Source organism: Chelonoidis abingdonii, chromosome 9, assembly GCF_003597395.2.
Source record: "Chelonoidis abingdonii isolate Lonesome George chromosome 9, CheloAbing_2.0, whole genome shotgun sequence".
Classification (NCBI taxonomy): Eukaryota; Metazoa; Chordata; order Testudines; family Testudinidae; genus Chelonoidis; species Chelonoidis abingdonii.
The window spans coordinates 37,385,310-37,402,254 of record NC_133777.1 but is presented as its reverse complement, the minus strand read 5'-3'; the positions used below and the strand labels follow the sequence as shown (position 1 = coordinate 37,402,254).

At 49.9% G+C, this 16,945-nt stretch overlaps 1 protein-coding gene across 2 annotated transcripts in view; it reads right to left on the bottom strand.

The window, feature by feature from the left end:
* Positions 1–16,340, bottom strand: part of SRL (sarcalumenin) — a 98,869-nt gene extending 82,529 nt beyond the window's left edge. For both annotated transcript variants that reach the window (XM_075069377.1, XM_075069378.1), the window contains exon 1: positions 16,187–16,340. In XM_075069377.1, the coding sequence (XP_074925478.1) occupies positions 16,187–16,247 (61 nt within the window). In that variant the 5' untranslated portion in view covers positions 16,248–16,340. The remainder of the gene's footprint in view (positions 1–16,186) is intronic.
* Between the last annotated feature and the right edge of the window lie 605 nt (positions 16,341–16,945).

Genomic DNA, 16,945 nt, shown 5'->3' with positions numbered 1-16,945 from the left:
GTTGTCCAAGTGATAGATTTTGGCTGGGGTTGGGTTACAAACCACTTGAATATGGAGGGAATGGGGGATGAAATGTTGTTCTTACTGTATGAGTAAAGGGCAGAAGAACTGTAGCCTGTCTTGATTTAAAGACATCAAGAGAGAGGGTGGAGACCTGGCCCTCTCCACTGTTTAAAGACAGAGCTGATTAGGCTCCATAGATAGTCTTTTGTTCTGTTAAGTGACCACTGCAGCTGAAATCACTGACAATCGGGTCTAAGTGCTTAGTCCTGTTGTGGGGACAGTGTTTTTTGTGTAAGAGACAACTCAGACCACACTAGCAGCAAGCAAGGTTCCTGCACTGAGAGCTCAGCTGAAATCAGAGTTGGTGGAACTTCAGAGACCAACTCGCAGAGGTCACAGTGGCAGGTGGCAGCCGAAGGTGACTGTGCAGGGCCATTGGCAACAGAGCGGTGGAGTGAACGGTGGCACAACGAACAGACATGGCCAGAGCAAACAGTGAGCAGCTGGAGAAACAAGCAAAGTGCCTTCTTGTCCCCCACCTGGAAGGTGTACTCACGTGAAAGCACTTCTGAACTCAGTCTCCACTGACCAAGGACAACACCAGTGAGTGGAGTGCAGTGGACAGAACAGGGAGGGGCATGTTAAATAAATGTTGTTTGGACAATATTTTAGTTACTTTGCTCCAGAATGCTAGATTTGTGACGGGGAATGAAAACTTATATAAACGTTTCCTAGTAGGCCAAGATTTTTAAAATGCATTTGCCAAGGTTGTTATCTCATTGTTGCGTCTTGGGAGGTCATTATATTGGGCAGTTTCTGTACTAAACACTTATTAATTTTTACATAAGAATGGTCTGACCAATGATCCATATAGCCCAGTACCCTGTCTTACAACAGTGGTCAAGACCAGGTGCTTCAAGAGGCACATGAACGACAGGTAATCATCAAGTGACCATCCCCTGTTGCCCATTCCCAGCTTCTGGCAAAACAGGTTAGGACACTCAGAGCATGGTGTTATGTTATCCCTCCCCATCCTGGCTAACAGCCACTGATGGCCTGTTCTCAGGATTTATCTAGTCTTTATAATCCTGTTATAGTTTTGGTCTTCACAGCATACCCTGCAGAGTTTCCTGGTGACTTTATATTGTGAAGTACTTCCTTTCTTTTTTAAAAATCTGCGCCTATTAATTTCTTTAGATGACGCTAGTTCTTCTGTTATGTGAAGATTAATATAATTTCTCTATCTATCTTCTTCCACACCATCAAGATTTTGTAGACCTCTACATATCCCCATTAGTCATCTCTTTCTATAAGCTGAAAATTCCCAGTCATTTAATCTCCTCTACCTGTTTATACCCCTGATTTTAGTTGTCCATCTCTGTACCTTTTCCAATTCCAATATATATTATTTTAGGATGGGTGACAGATCTGCACACAATATTCAAGATGTGGGCATACCAGTGATTATATAAGCGCAGCAATGTGATATTTTCTGTCTGCTATCCTTCATTAATGATTCCAATTTTATTTATTGGCTTTTGTGACTGCTGCTGCAACATATGATGGATGTTTCGGAGAACACTATCCACATGACTCCAAATCTTTCATGAGTGTTACAGCTTAATTCAGATGCATCATGTGTGTATAGTTGATTGCTCCTATGTTGCATACTTGCAGTGATCACATTGTAATTGTATCTTGCCATTATTGCATTTTATTCTTATCCTCAGTTTGTGAGGTCCCTTTGTAGCTCTTCAGTCTGCCTGGGACTTAACATCTTGAATAGTTTCTATCATCGGCAAGTTTGCCACCCTCACTGGTTTACCATTTTCCAGATGAATATTGTGACAAAGTTCCTCCTCTACCTTGGTGGGCCCTGTGCTTACTGGCGGATTTTTCACCTCAGTGATCTTCCCCTCTGGTGGAACCCCACAGTCTGGGTCAGCACCTCCTGTGTCTGATCGAGACGTTGGGAGGTTTGGGGCAGAACCGCATGGCCTGCCTCTACTCTGGGTTCCATACTGCCCAGGGCCCTGTGTGAATTGTCAGCTGTCTATAGTGCCTCCTGTAACAAGCTGCATGACAGCTACAACTCCCTGGGCTACTTCCCCATGGCCTCCTTCCAAACACCTTCTTTATCCTCACCACAGACCTTCTCCTGTGTGTCTGATAACGCTTGTCCTCCTCAATCCTCCAGCAGTACATCTCTCCTCTCAGCTCTTGCTCCCAGCCCTCACATGCTCCTTCTCCTCTGGTTCCTCCCACCTGACTGGAGTTGAGCTCCTTTTTAAACCCAGGTGCCCTGATTAGCCTGCCTTGATTGGCTGCAGGTGTTCTAATTAAAGTAGCTCTACCTACCTTCTAAGAAAGATCTTAATTGGCTCCAGGTGCCTTGATTAACCTGGAGCAACTGCCATTTGGTTACCAGGGTACTAGGGATTTGTTTAGCCTGGGGCTAACATACCTATTTCTGAGTACTTCACTGTAGCCATCTGGCCTTGCCCCATCACAATATGTTGAACAGTACTGGTCCCAGTACTGACCCCTCAAGGATACCACTATTTATCTCTCCATTCTGAAAACTGATAATTTATTCCTATCCTTTGTTTCCCATCTTTTAACCAGTTATTGATCCATGAGAGGACTGCCCTCTTAACCCATGATTGCTTACTTTTCAAAAGTTAATTTAATTTTTTAATCTTATTTTAGAAATCTAGATCTGTTGTTTTGGTGTAACTTGCATTTTCCTTGTGTTTAAATTTGCATAATCCTAACAAAACATTGACTTTATTCATATCTTTTATATCTCATTAGACCTGACACCCCCCCTCTTAATTTCAATTCCTGGGGAAACCACTGCCTCCCATGCAGAGCACGGATCCCAGCTGGCAGCCCCAGTTTCCAAATGGAGCCAGGAAACTCAGTGGCTAGGGCAAGTTCAGCACTTCAGACCCAGCTGTCCACCCTGCTGCTGATGCAGTTGCTGGGACTCTCCTCAAGCAGGGGCTTTCCCTGACTGACAAGCAAACCTGTTCTCCTCTGCGGGGTCAGTGGGGTGTCCTACATGCCAAGAGCTGAGCCTGGGGGCAAAGCCCAATTGGCTCCCTGCACAAGGGGCTGTGCCACAGCTGGGGTAGTGAGCACACATGCCCCAGCTCCCCCCTGCCCTCGCCGCAGGGCACAGCTGGCAGAAGCACAGGGGACAGTTCAGTGTCAAGGTGCAGGCAGAGCATTCCATGCAGGTGCAGAGAAGAACTGGGGCAGACTGTGGGGGAGGGAGCCAAGGTCTGGTTGGGGGTAGGAAGAAGGCAGGAAAGCCTGAAGCAGTTAGGGGAGAGGCAGGGCTGGATCAGCCTCCACCATTCTGCCCTGGCTTTCCATTTGCCTCCCTCTGCCTGCAGCCCCTCACCCCCAGCCAGCCACTGCTGCTGCCTCCTGCACCCTGGCTGGGCACCAGCAGGGGAAGCTGAGAGCGCAGAGGCTGGCAGCCTCCCTGCAAGGGATTCCCTGCTCCGCCCCTGCAGCCCAGCTAGAGCTGGGGGTGTCCTCACTCCCAGAAACCCTGGAGCTGTGCCACCCTACAGGAGCCCATGTGCCACATTTGCCTTGCAGAGTGCAGGAAGGCAGCCCTACTACAGCCATCACGCTCTAGGAGGGGCACCTCCTCCCCTCCAGGCCCCAAAGCCAGACTTCAGTAGGCCCACTCTGTATGGCCATTAACATTCTCTCCACCGCCCCAGCTAGAGTGGCCGCAGCTTGCTGTGCTGGGGTGAGCTGCCGCCGCACCCCGCCCCGGGCAGCTGCAGTAGGGAGGAGGATGCTGTCGGCATGCAGAATATTTTCCACATGGCAGCAGGCAGACATGAACTGCTGCTTCTTGAATCTTGGTTTCCTGTTTCACTGGTGTGAAAGACAAGTGCAAAGTACTTCACTTAAGAAGGAAAAACCAAAGGCACAACTACAAAGTGGGGAATCACTGGCTAGGTGGTAGCACTGCTGAAAAGCATCTCCGGGTTACAGTGGATCATAAGTTGAATATGAATCAGCAGTGTGATGCAGACGCCAAAGGCTAATAGCAGGCTGGGTGTATTAATAGGAGTGTTCTATGTAAGACACAGGAGGTAACTGTCCCGCTCTACTCAGCACTGGCAAGGCCTCAGCTGGAGTCCTGTGTCCTTTTCTGGGCACCACACTTTAGGAAAGATGTGGACAGACTGGAGACAGTCCAGAGGAGAGCAACAAAAATTATCAAAAGTATTGAAAACCTGATCTATGAGAAATGTTATTGTAGATGAGCAGACTCACCCCTGCAGCGCCTCCTGTTGGTGACTCCTGGAAATTAGCTCATTCCAGCTCGGGAGGACCCTCTGCACGCTTGTGATCCGCCTTCCAGCTACTGGCCCCTGTGATCCTCCCAGGACTCCAGTGCCCTTTTACCTGGGGTGCTGCTCCCTAGCAGTAATCCCCTCAGGCTTAGGGTCTCCCCTCCATGGGGAACTCCCACCCACTATTCCCACCTCACCTCAGTATAAGGACAATGACTGGCAGTAGCTAGCCCCACAGTCAGGGGCAGACTGCAGTATCAGCCTACTCCTCACTGGCAATGTTGGGTTTGGACCTGGTACCTTGGCCTACCCATGGGCTGCCCTCTGCAACCCCCAGTACCTGTTGGCCCAATGCTAGGTTGCAGCCTGGGGCTTTCCAGGCTGGACATCCCTAGGCTTTCCCCAGCCCTGCTTCACTCAGGTACCCTGCATCCAGGCCTATCTCACTCTACAGTGAAAGAGACTGTTTGCTCCTGGGTTCCCTGGCCTCTTTATACAGGCCAGCTGTGGCCTGATTAGGGTGTGGCCTAGCTGCAGCCACTTCCCAATCAGCCCAGCTTAGTAGCTCCCAGCCACAACCTTCCCCCAGGGTTGTGCCGCACAACCTTGCCCCTTCAGGGCAGGAGCAGGGTAAGCACCTGCTATAGTTATTAAAAAAACTGAGCATGTTTATTCTTGAGGAAAAGAAGAAAAAAAAAAAAGACTGGAGGTGGGGGGCGGGGAGATGTGACAGAGCAGCACTCACCTCCTGAGTGCTTCCTAGCAGCTGGGTGTGGTGTTGCAGTCTTTTTCCTGCCCCGGCACTTCCTATAGCAATAGTTCTCAAACTTTTATATTGGTGACCCCTTTCACATAGCAAGCCTCTGAGTGCAACCCCCCTTATACATTAAAAACACTTCTTAAATATATTTAACACCTTTATAAATGGTGGGTGCAAAGCAGGGTTTGAAGAGGAGGCTGACAACTTGCAGCCCCCTATGTAATCAGGGCTGACTCCAGGCACCAGCATAGCAAGCAGGTGCTTGGGGTGGCCAACAGCAAGGGGCAGCATATCTGGCTCTTGGGCAGCAATTCAGCAGCGGGTCCCTCAGTCCCTCTCTGAGGGAAGGACCTGCTGCTGACTTGCCGCCGAAGACTGGAGCAGTAGCGGGTAGAAGTACCGATCGCAGCTTTTTTTTTTACCCCTGTCACTTGGGGCAGCAAACACACTGGAGCTGGCCCTGCATGTAATAACCTCATGACCCCCTGAAGCATCTCAACCCCTAGTTTGAGAACCCCAGTCCTATAGGTTGCTGACCTCACCAGATGGGTCTTCAGTGGGTCAACCCTCTGGCCAAATCACATAGTAAAAAAATGGAGCCTTTCCAGGTTAGCAGAAGTCCAGCAAATCAGTTGGCCCTTACTTGGTCTTTAGCCCCATCTTGGCCCCATTAAATCCAGCCCTTTGCTTGGGCTTCTAAACAGCCTTGTCCCTTTCTCAGGGCTTCAGCCACTTTGCCAGTGGGTGTGGGGAACCCAGCCCACCAGCTACACTGGGTGCCAACCCAGGGACCCTACACACAGCAGCCACACACTGCTCACTGCAATCCTCTGCTGCTACCTCCCTGAGCCTCTTCCCACCTGGTCCCGTTATCCTCCCCTCACCTTAGGATCACAGTTCTCCAGTCTCCTTTCTCCCAGTTTAAGTAAACACAACACATCCAGCTCCTGCCACTGGCTGACCAGGCACCCCCTTCCTCACCCCTCTGATCCCAACCAGGGACTGATCTGCACAGACCCTGCAGTTCCTTTTATCTGAGCCTGCTGGACTCTGATTGGCTGCTTCCCCAAGGCCTCTCTAAGCATGCCTGGAGGACCTACCTCCACTGTTCCTTCCCGAGCAGGGGATGTGGTAGGACTGCAGGCAGGACCGGCGCTAGGGTTTCTCATGCCCTAGGCACACGGCCATTTTGCCGCCCCCCCGCGCTGATCCCGCGGCTCCAGTGGAGCTGCCGCAGTCATTCCTGCGGAGGATCCGTTGGTCTGCGGCTCCGGTGGAGCTGCCGCAGGCATGCCTGCGGGAGGTCCACCGGAGCCGCACGAGCAGCTGACCGCCCACAGGCATGACTGCGGCAGCTCCACCGGAGCCGCGGAGCAACAGACCCTCCACAGACATACCTGCGGCAGGTCAACCGGAGCCACCTGCCGCCTCCCCGGCAAAATGCCGCCCCCTGAATAATCCTGGCGCCCTAGGCGATTGCCTATGCTGCCTAAATGGTAGCGCCGGCCCTGACTGCAGGGCCTTGAAAAGCCAGGTGCACTCTGTCACCGGGGGCCAGACAACTGTCCACAAATATGTTAAGGGCTGTTATAAAAAAGGCAGTGATCAATTGTTCTTATGTCCTCTAAAGGTAGGACAAGATGTAATGGGCTTAATCTTCAGCATAGGAAGTTTAGGTTAGATGTTATGAAAAACTTTCTAGCCATAAGGATAGTTAAGCTCCGGAACCGGCTTCCAAGGGAGGGTGCAGAATCCCCATCACAGGAGGTTTCTGTGACCAGGCTGGACAAACGCCTGTCAGGGACGGTCCAGGTTTACTTGGCCCTGACTCAGCTCAAGGGGCTTGACTTGATGACCTCTCAAGGTTCCTTCCAGCCTTACCTTGCTATCATTCTGTGAACTGTTGGCTAGCACAGCAGTACCATCGGCTCCCCACATGGACCCTCCACTAAGGCAAGGTCTCCCACCTATCTAACAAATACCCCACTAGTCCAGTAGATCTCTAATTTATGGCACTCGCCCTTTCTGCAGCACTCTGTTCTCAGTCAACAGGCCTGCAGGCTTTAGTCCTTCACATGCAGTGGCTCTCAGCAGTGTGTTCAGGGCTACTGGCGAACCACTGTCTTCACACCTGAGCCCCCACCACTCCCACGTTGCACCACGCTATGGTTCTGAGAAAAGCCAGTTCTCAGTCTCAACTTAACACATGGCTGCGAGGTGCAGAGAATCACAGCAGAGAGGAGGGAGGTCAGAGACATGCTTCCTGCAATCCACTTCTCTTCATCTTTCAATGGTGTATCTACGACAAAAAACGATTTCACTTCCGAGGGAAGGGGAGCATGGCCAGTGAAAGCTGTTTGGAAGCTTGCCCATCTCTAGCGCCTGTCTGGGATAAGGGCTGGGGGGTCAGTTCAGCACTGCCCACCATCTCCTACTGGCCACCTTTTCTGACAGAAGTAACTTGGAGCAAACCGGTTTTAGAGTGACTTTCCAGCAAGCCAATCCATACCTCAAACAAGCAGAATGCCAATGCTGAAACAGTCGATCCTGTCTGTGCCATAGGCTGGGAAGGGAGTGTATAGATGTGACCAGGATAGCAGCAAGCCCTGTTTTTTAGCACAGGCGTTCTGTTTGCCCTACTTCACCCTCATCCTGTCACCTCTCAGTGCAAAAGCAGATAAGCTACAATCCCAAGCAGGGATCCTTCAAATGCTCCAAGGTTTGTTATGTCTCTCTTCAGACCTGTCCTCATCAGCCTTTGAAGCATTTGAAGCTTCCAAATTAAGCCATTTTTTAATCATCTAAGCATAAAAAAGTGTCTGGACAATGTAACTGAGGGGTGGGAAATGTGCTGTCACGCTTACCTGCCTCAAAACGGCCAAGCAAACGGCCACCAAAAACATCACCTGTCTGCTGATAACAAGCTGGTGACATTTTAGCCCAAAGGGTTGTCTTTCTGCAGCACCAGAAACTATGAGAACTTAGCTCCAATGTAGAAATAGCACTTCTATAATGCCCCTGGTGCTAGTCCACAGGGCCTGTACAACAGTCCACCCAACGTTACCAAACACGTCTGTTTGAAACACCCCCACTCTCCTATTCAGGTGGTAGGTATGGACTGGGGGAAGGGGCAGGGCAAGCAAGCTATGCCTTTGTGAAGCTGCTGGAAGCCCGCCAAGACACCTACTGTGGGCTCTGAACAGCTGGTCAGTAGGGGCCCTGGCCCCTTTTCTGAAGGCCCCACACCCAGCTCCTGCCAAGACAGACCCTTCTTCCCATCAGCAACTCACTTCCCCAATGGACAGTCCACTAGGTTCCACAATAGTCATCACCATAGAGGTCAAGGCCAGAAGAGATCACCAGATCCTCTAGTCTGACCTGCTGCATAGCACAAGCCACCCCCACCACCCAGTGTGAGTGGAGTTGTGACCTGGCTTATAGGGTTGCAGTGCCACTCACTCAGATTTGGCTGGGTGGAGTTGAAACACTTAATGATCTTAACTGCAATTTCAGCGGGAGTTTCCATTAGGGCCTGTCTGTGCCCCCCTCGTTTCCCCCCACAAGCTCCCCACTAGCATGCCATGGCTGAGTCGTGCCACCGTGCATTGACAGCCTAGAATGGGGTGACCAGACAGCAAATGTGAAAAATTGGGACAGAGGGTGGGGGTAATAGGAGCCTATATAAGAAAAAGACCCAAAAGTCAGGACTGTCCCTATAAAATCGGGCCATCTGGTCACCCTAGCCTAGAAAAGCCATGATTCACTGTTCAGTTGCTGGCATGATGCAGCAGAGACAGCCGGCAACACCCCACCCATCTGATCAGTTCTGACAGAGAGGAACAGCCCCATCAGTGAGCGGGTATGTAGGTCCTTGACTTCTCTGCCACTGGAATAACTAATGAGAGGCCCCTGGTGAGATGGAGACATGTACATTAGGAGCTGGACTCACAATGATCCTGTTTGCATTCTGGCCTGGCCTCTCCGCCAACCACCCACCAGCTCGTTGGGCTATATCATTCCTGTGTCTACAGCACAAGTGTTATGCTATAGGTACCTGTCTCATCTTTAGAGTTGTCAATTTGCCCTCCTCTGACATTTCAATAGGGGCATGTTGCAACCTCCTGGCAACCTTGCATCTGTTTTCAGTTCCTCCCTAGAACATTTGGTTCAGTGATGGCCTTCACACTTATCTCTTAACATACATTCCTTATTCACACGCAACACAGAATTGATATACACAGAACATTTGAACAGAAACATCAAATTGCAACATGAGAGAAAAACAACTATTGCATTCTTTTACTTATTTTAAAATGCTAAACCTACAACTAAGTGATGATCCTAAAGGGTCTGAATTCAGCACCGACACAGATTCAGGCTAATGCATCTCTACCATTGGCCAATTAGGCCATTCCTTTCTGCTTTTCGAAAGGATGGCCGGCAGGATATGGTCAAGTCATACACCAATACATTTAATACATGCCACATTGTTATTCTTTAGCCTTCATTTTAAATTATACAAAACACTAACATAAAATCCTACTATTACTCAAGTACAGACCACATTAGGCACAAAACACCCAGAAAAGCTGAGAGAGGTGGCCTCGCACCCAAGGAGATCTCAAGAACTGAGCCCAGCAGCACTTGTGATCACAGCCACAGACAGGACCGGCCCATGTATGGATTTGCATACTGTAGCGTTACTGTGTGATGTAATCTCACACCTGTTGGTCTATCCCAAGGAGATAAAATTGCAACAGCTGCTGCACAATAATATCAGATCTGAACATGTGATTCTTAGGGATTATTAGCTGATGAATTTCATGCCTAGGGGGAGTAGGTTGGGGGGTTCTTTCTTGTTTGGGAACTGTGAACAAGCACCTTACAATTTTCCAGCATCCCGTTCCTCTGGAATCTCCCCCACCCCCGTCTTGGGTGAATAATTCTTGCTCTGTTGAGTGTGAGCAGCTCTTTTGCTAGCACTCCAGCATTCAACATTTAGTTCATTTTGACAGCACGCATCGGTCACATGGTATTATTTCCTTACTCTGACTGGATGAGGAGCATAACCCTTGGAATCAGGTGTTAGGCACAAATACTCCCATTTACACCTTTGAAAGTTGATCTCTGGGAATATTCTCTAAAGGTCACTGTTGCCCTGAGTTTTCCTGCCTGTGAGCTCGTTCATTGAAAGAGCATTACAGGGGTGCACAGCAGCTCCAATTAATGAAAATATTTTCTCAGGTATAATATGGAGTGTTTCAACACAAGGTTTGGATACCAGTGGATCTGTGGCTTTCAACCTTTTTTCATTTGCAGACCCCTAAAAATTTCTAATAGAGGTCTGGACCCCTTTGGCAATCTTAGACATAGTTTGCGGAGCCCCAGGGGTCTGTGGACCACAGGTTGAAAACCACTGCAGTACAGTAACCCACTCAAAAATGGCATGGCTCTGTCCCCCTCTAGTGGCAAGACCATATAGAGAAGTCTATGAGTCTGCTCCTGCCTCTGAACTAACATACCTGGTACTTCAGCTCAAGCAAAAGACACTCAGGTTTTAGATCCAGTTAATTCATCGCAGATGACCTGTCCAGGGGTTCTGCTGGATTCCCACTAGGTTTTCCAACAAAGCTCTACAGGTACCCAGTTCAGACTGCAACATGCATCAGCCAATATTTTACATAGTGTAAAATGTCACTTATGTTCTATAAATGTCTCCAGTCTTATGAATCAACAATCAATCTGTATCACCGAAGACAACTGATTCTAATTTTAAAACACTAATAGTCTGCTGCTGCCCACACCCAGGCAATCTCCTTGGCATTAATGGGGCTGCAGGGCTGTAGCTGAGAGAAGAATTGGCTCTCAGCATTCTTAGTTTGACATCTGTCACAATGACATGGCATGTAATTGCAGTTTAATCAGAGACTCACAGAAGAAAAGACCATTTTGGTCATACCTGAATTGTACAGAATTCTCTCTCTTGCTTGCTAACACTTTATTCAGCCTGCTCTTAAATACTACCAGTGAAAGTGTCTCAACCCTTTTCCTTTGAGAGCAAAGCTGATGATAAAATAAAATAATAAATAAAAAATTGAAAAACAAAGTTGACATTATGACATTCTTTCCATTTTGCAGGGTTCAAACGTGACCCATTTTTTCCTGATTTTTTTTTTTTTGCCAAGTCTTTTAAATTGAATGTTTCATCAAAAAGGTTCTCAAAATGGAGACTGAAATGTTTCTGTTACTGACAAGTCAGTTTTTGGAAAAATAAAAACTAGCAATAAAAAATTCAGTGAATATTCAATGAAAATTCAGTGAAAATAGCAATTTTTTTATTTATTTATTTATATACTTTTTTTTTTTTGCAAATCAATAGAGATTTTTGAAAAAACCAACCAACCACACATGCAAACATTTCTGGGAAAAAACCTCAGCATTTTTCACAGATTCCCCTACCCCTCTTTGTAGAAAAAAATTGTTACCATCTTTATTTGCTGTCTGGGCCTTGCTATTAAAAACCCTGTTCCTGGTTTCTACACTAGTTGTATCCTTCCTTAGATTCAAGTCATAGCTTCTTATGCTGCCATTGGTTATGTCTGAACAATTCTCTTCTTTCATTTATACTGTTACTCAGTTGTGTTTATTTTTAATCATAAATTATGTTATTCCTTAAATGCTTCATTACATGGTAAGAAGCATAGGGAATAATCTTCCCTGGAAGCCAAAATAAATAAAAAATATACAGTTGGTGATGTCATAGCAAGGAGAATATATTTCTACTATAAGCCATCAAATATAGACCTAAAACCTGGAGAATTAGACAAAATTCCCATAAACTAAAATTAGAAAAAGAAAGAAAACAGGAAAAACGTGATGTGAAAGACACCGAGAGATACAGGCTGAAAAGTGACTCACGGAATGCTGCTCTGATGCCGAAAGCACCATGAAGACACCCACGTAGCCTCTCTGTTACTAGGCCCATCGTGAACTCCTAACTGGACGTGACCTGAACATAGGTTCATAGATTCGAAGACCAGAGGGAACCATTTTGATCATCTAGCGTGACCTCCTTTAGAACATGGAACAGGGAACATCCCCAAAATAATTCCTAGAGCAGATCTTTTGGAAAAACATTCAGTCTTGATTTTAAAATTGTCATTGATGGAGAATCCATCCTCCTCCCTTGGTAACTTGTTCCAATAGTTTGTGGGGGATGCTGCTCTTACTTCCACCAGTGTAAATAGGGAGTAGCTGCACTGCACTCAGCAGGTCATAACGCCACCAGTAAGGCCAAAGGCAGAGCCAGAGAGCTTTTGCAATAAGTTTTGTAAATGGCCCCACAGCATAATTCTCAGGTTGTGCTGCAATATCTAAGCCCTTGCAGGTATTTTTATAGGCTGGAACCCCATGTCCCCTGAGCCGCCTTCTTTCCAGACTATATATTTTTAGCTGATTTGCTCATTTCTCCTCATACATCTGATCTTCCATTCCTGCAGGACACCAGCTTCTGGGTGGAGGTCATGTGAAAACACACCATCTCCTGGGATGTTGCCATTTTCTCTTGCTGCCAAGGGATCCATGTCTCTTTAAATCTATAGCAGGAACCTAACAGGGCTGGAGAGGGTTCGAGGCAGCAGCTCTGCAGAGCAGGTTCAGGAATGACACCGTTTCCTGTAGTCCATTAAAGTTCCTTGTTCCATGCTAGAAGAAAGTGTCTCTCTCTTGTGATTTGTTACCACTGTCACATGACACAAAGCAAAATGAGGAAGTGCACAAAAGAGCAGCACAGAAATAGGTGAGGAAGAGGGAAAAACTATGCTGTAGCTCCACAAAGGCACTGGCTGTGGCTGGCCTATTTTATCCTAGCCCATCTGTGCCCTCCAGCAAGAGACGCTGCCCAGGTCTAGTCCCTGGCATCACAATGGCTCAGTCCTGTATATGCTACACGTACATGGGAACCCTAAAAACAATGTAGAGCCATGGAAAACCAGCAACAATGCAACCTGGGGCCCCTGATGAAAACACTTATCACTGCAGAACAAGGCACAATTTCCAGCTGTGATAGTGAGGTGCACACATAAGGGATGATACAATCTATAGTAACAGGACTGCAAAAGGCATTGATCTGATTATGGGGATTGACTGGTATGGGACAGGTTTGCAGAAAGTGCACAAGACGCCTTATGCAGCATCTCTGTGACTTCCCCATGGTATTCCTGCCACACACGCAGTTAGAGCAATGGGACGGGCAACCAGCAAGGAACTCAGAGTTGGACAGGTGCATGCTGCATAGCAGGGGGTGTATATGTGTATTTGCATGGGGGGGGTCATTTATTTAAAAGGAGAAAACTGAATTGCTTTTTAAAAGTGAGTAAGGCAGATTATTTGAGGCCCCATGTGTGCAGACAAAAGTAACGCTTCCCTTGCATAGCTGCTACAGTCACTAACACAAAGCGAGAAGTGCCGCTCCTGTTTGAGGGGTTGGTGGGCTCAGCAGTAGTTGCTGGAGAAACCAGCTGTCTTTCTAGATACTTGTGTGACTCCAGTGAGGGGAGCATCTGAGTGTCTCCTAAGTACATAAAAATAGAAATGCTAATCTTTCCACTTCCTTCCCAGCCCAGCGGAGAAACCCTTCCCTGCATCTGTGGCTGCTAGGAGGAACGGGAGGAGCAAAACACGCATCCCTGACCTCAAGTCTTGGTAGGTGCCATGGCTTTCCCATCCCTCTGTAAAGGCTACAGCCCAGATGGCATAAGGGCAAACCTCCCCTGACTGACATTTGGTGTAAACTTTAATTCACGGTTGTGACATCGTAATGATGAAACCAATAGGATTCCAGTATGCAAATGATTCAAATAGGACTGACCGTGTGTGTTGCACGGCACATTACCTTGGGATGGGAAATGGGCAAGGCATGAGGAGGCAGGTAGCTGGTGCGGTGGCAGCAGAGCATCAGTGTCTGGCCAAGGATGGGAGCTAGGGACACAGCTGAGCAGACTTGGCAGGCTGGAGGGAGGGTGTGGGGAGAGATGGGCGGATTTGTGTAGGCAACAGCGGGGGATGAGTTCCAGGTGTCCCTGTGTTGGAATGTGAGGGAGGGCTGCCACCCAGCAGTCTCAGCGGAGGAAGTGGCACATGCAGGGTGGTACCTGCACATGCAGTGTGTTGCATAGTGAGATACACAGGAGAGCTGGGCTCAGGGACAGCTGTGAGGTTATGGACCAGAGAAGCAGATGGGAGGTCAGAGCTGAGAAGGGATCCAGGATGTGTCTGACAGTTCCCAGACAGCTCCCTGCCAGCCCCCTTGGGGTGCCACTTGTGCCCTCCCCACCCATGGATTGTGAGGCAGTGGAATTCTGTGCTCTGTGCATCCCACCATGACATGGTCCCAGTTTCTCTCTGAGCACCCATGCTGAGAACATGGGGGACTCCTGCCATTCTGGCTCAGGCTCTGGTGGGCCCTGCCAGCGATGGTGTCACATGGCCTGGGCATGCCCAAGCAGGCGCTGATGGCACCAAATCCCGCCCAGATGGTCCGTATAGACGCAGCCTTGGAAAGGACCTTGACTGTCCAAATGCTCCTTTCCACTCCAGAGTGCAGTGCAGCCAAGTTGATGTGATTCAGGACACCAGAAGCCCGTGCAGGGCTCCACCCCTCCTGAGCGTCAATGGGCACAGGGGAGAGGCTGATGGATGCCCCAGCACATGGCTCCACGGCAGGGGCCATTCTCCTTGCCCCAGCCCTGAGGCTGCAGTAGCAGCTACCGAACCATTCCACAGCCAAGGGGGGCTGAATCCTCTCCTGGCCCTCCCAGTGCCAAGCCCTTCCACATTCATGCTCAGCTTGGGGAATAATCTTCTGAGCCCAGGACACACTGGAGGGAGAGCTGGGATCTGTCAGCCCCTCTCCCCTCTTGTTCTTGTGAATGATAAAGGATGTCCTTAAAAGGACAAAACTCCTGCTGCCAGTCCCCTGTGTGACAATGCGAGAAGGCAGCAGCTGGGCATGGCCTTGGTGGGAGAGGCTGGGGAAGCGGAGGGGGAGGAGGGGCGGGAGGGCTGTGGGGAGCTCAGCGTCCAGTTACAAGGCTGTTTCCATACTTAGCCACCTTACAGCCGCCTGGGATACGCAGCCCCAGCCAGTGTAGCACAGAGACCAAATTAACTCAAGGGCAAGCAAGGGTAATGCTGATTTGCTTGCCCCACTGCTCTGACAGCATCTCAAAGGAGAGAAACCTGCAGGAAGCAGCCACATACAGCCCAGGAATCCTTGGAGCTGGGCCCCATGGCAGCATGGGGTCACTGCCCTATGCATGGGGAGAAAGAGGGGGTGCCGAGGGGAGGTCCTGGGGATATGACTCAAAATACTGAACTACACCTACATTTTTCCTGGCACATCTGCAACATCAGAGCAAGGAAATGGAGAGGAACCCCACACACACCACCACCGCCACGCCTCATGGTAAAATCTAGCCCAGCCTCCCCCAGTGCAGCCCAGAAAAAAAATCAGGCATCGGATAGTCGCTGTGCTCCTGCACTGCCTCCCATGGCTGGGACATCCACAGAGTCCCCAACTCCGGAGTGACTCCAGCACAAGGGCAGGCCCAACATAATGCTCAGCCGCAGCACAAAAATAACCCACCCACTGCATCAAAGTCTGCCCTTCTCATGCAACATGGACACAGCAAAAGAATACACATCCCCACATGCCTGCCTGCTGCAGGACAGCCTCACTGCATCATGGCAGCTGCCCCCAAAAGGCATGGGGGGCTCCCCGGGTCAGTTCAAGCCAAGATACCCGCCGGGGGCCTCCGAGCTCAACAGCTCCCCACAGGGTTCTACTCATGCCATGCCCAGTGCTTTCTAGGCATCACGCCCCAGACCTGCATGGCTTGCACACCCCAGCTGCAGGCTGGGGGTACATTCACTGCCCTGGAGCAGGGGACAGGCCAGACAATCCCCCTGTTGTGCCCCCACAGAACAGGGGAGCTGGCAGAGGGAAGGGCCCCGGAACTGCAGCACACACAATGCACAACCCCTGACAGTCCGGGGAGCTCCAGCCCCCTAGGCAGTGGGGAGCAGAGCCGGGCCTTACCTGCAGCCCCGAGGAGCAGGAGAGACGCCACGCAGCAGCACAGCAGCCTGAGTCCCTGCATGGTGGCTGCCAGGAGCTCTCTGCTGCTCGGCACCTCTATTTATACAGCAGCTGGGAGAAGGGGACAGGCCACAGTCACTAGGGCAACTGGGCGGCAGAACAGCCCTGCACAGATAGAGTCTGCCCGATATGCACTCTCCCTAGTGTGGGTCTTGGGCCCTGCCCCGCCCCCCCCCCCCCGAGTGTGCTGGAGGATTTTCACAGGGTTACACTCAGCTCTGTCACAAACACCATGAAACGGGCTCCTGGCGGTGACAGCACAACTGCAGAGAGAAGGTTATGGGGGAGGGGGGGGCGGCCCTGGGGGACACTAGTCTGTTCCATACAGCTCCTTACACCATGCCCATCACTGTAATATCTGAGCCCCTTCAGCAGTGCATTAGACGGGGGGTGGGGCATCCCCAGGGCAAGAGCACAGCTGGGGAGGGAGGGGCTGCAGGGCATTCCCGGGGTGAAAGCACGGCTGGGAAGGGTGTGTGGGGAGTCCCTAGGGTGAGAGCACAGCCGGGGTGGGGGATGCAGGGTGTCCCTAGGACAAGAGAATGGCTGGGGGAGGGATGCTGGGTGGGGTGTTCCCAGGGGTGAGAGCACGGCCAGGGGTGTAGTGCATTAGCGCTCATTCCTCCTCTGGTTCAGTGGGAGGCCACTTGGCCTCACTACGGCACTGGGCAGCAAGCGTCTCAGGGAATTAGCACCAGA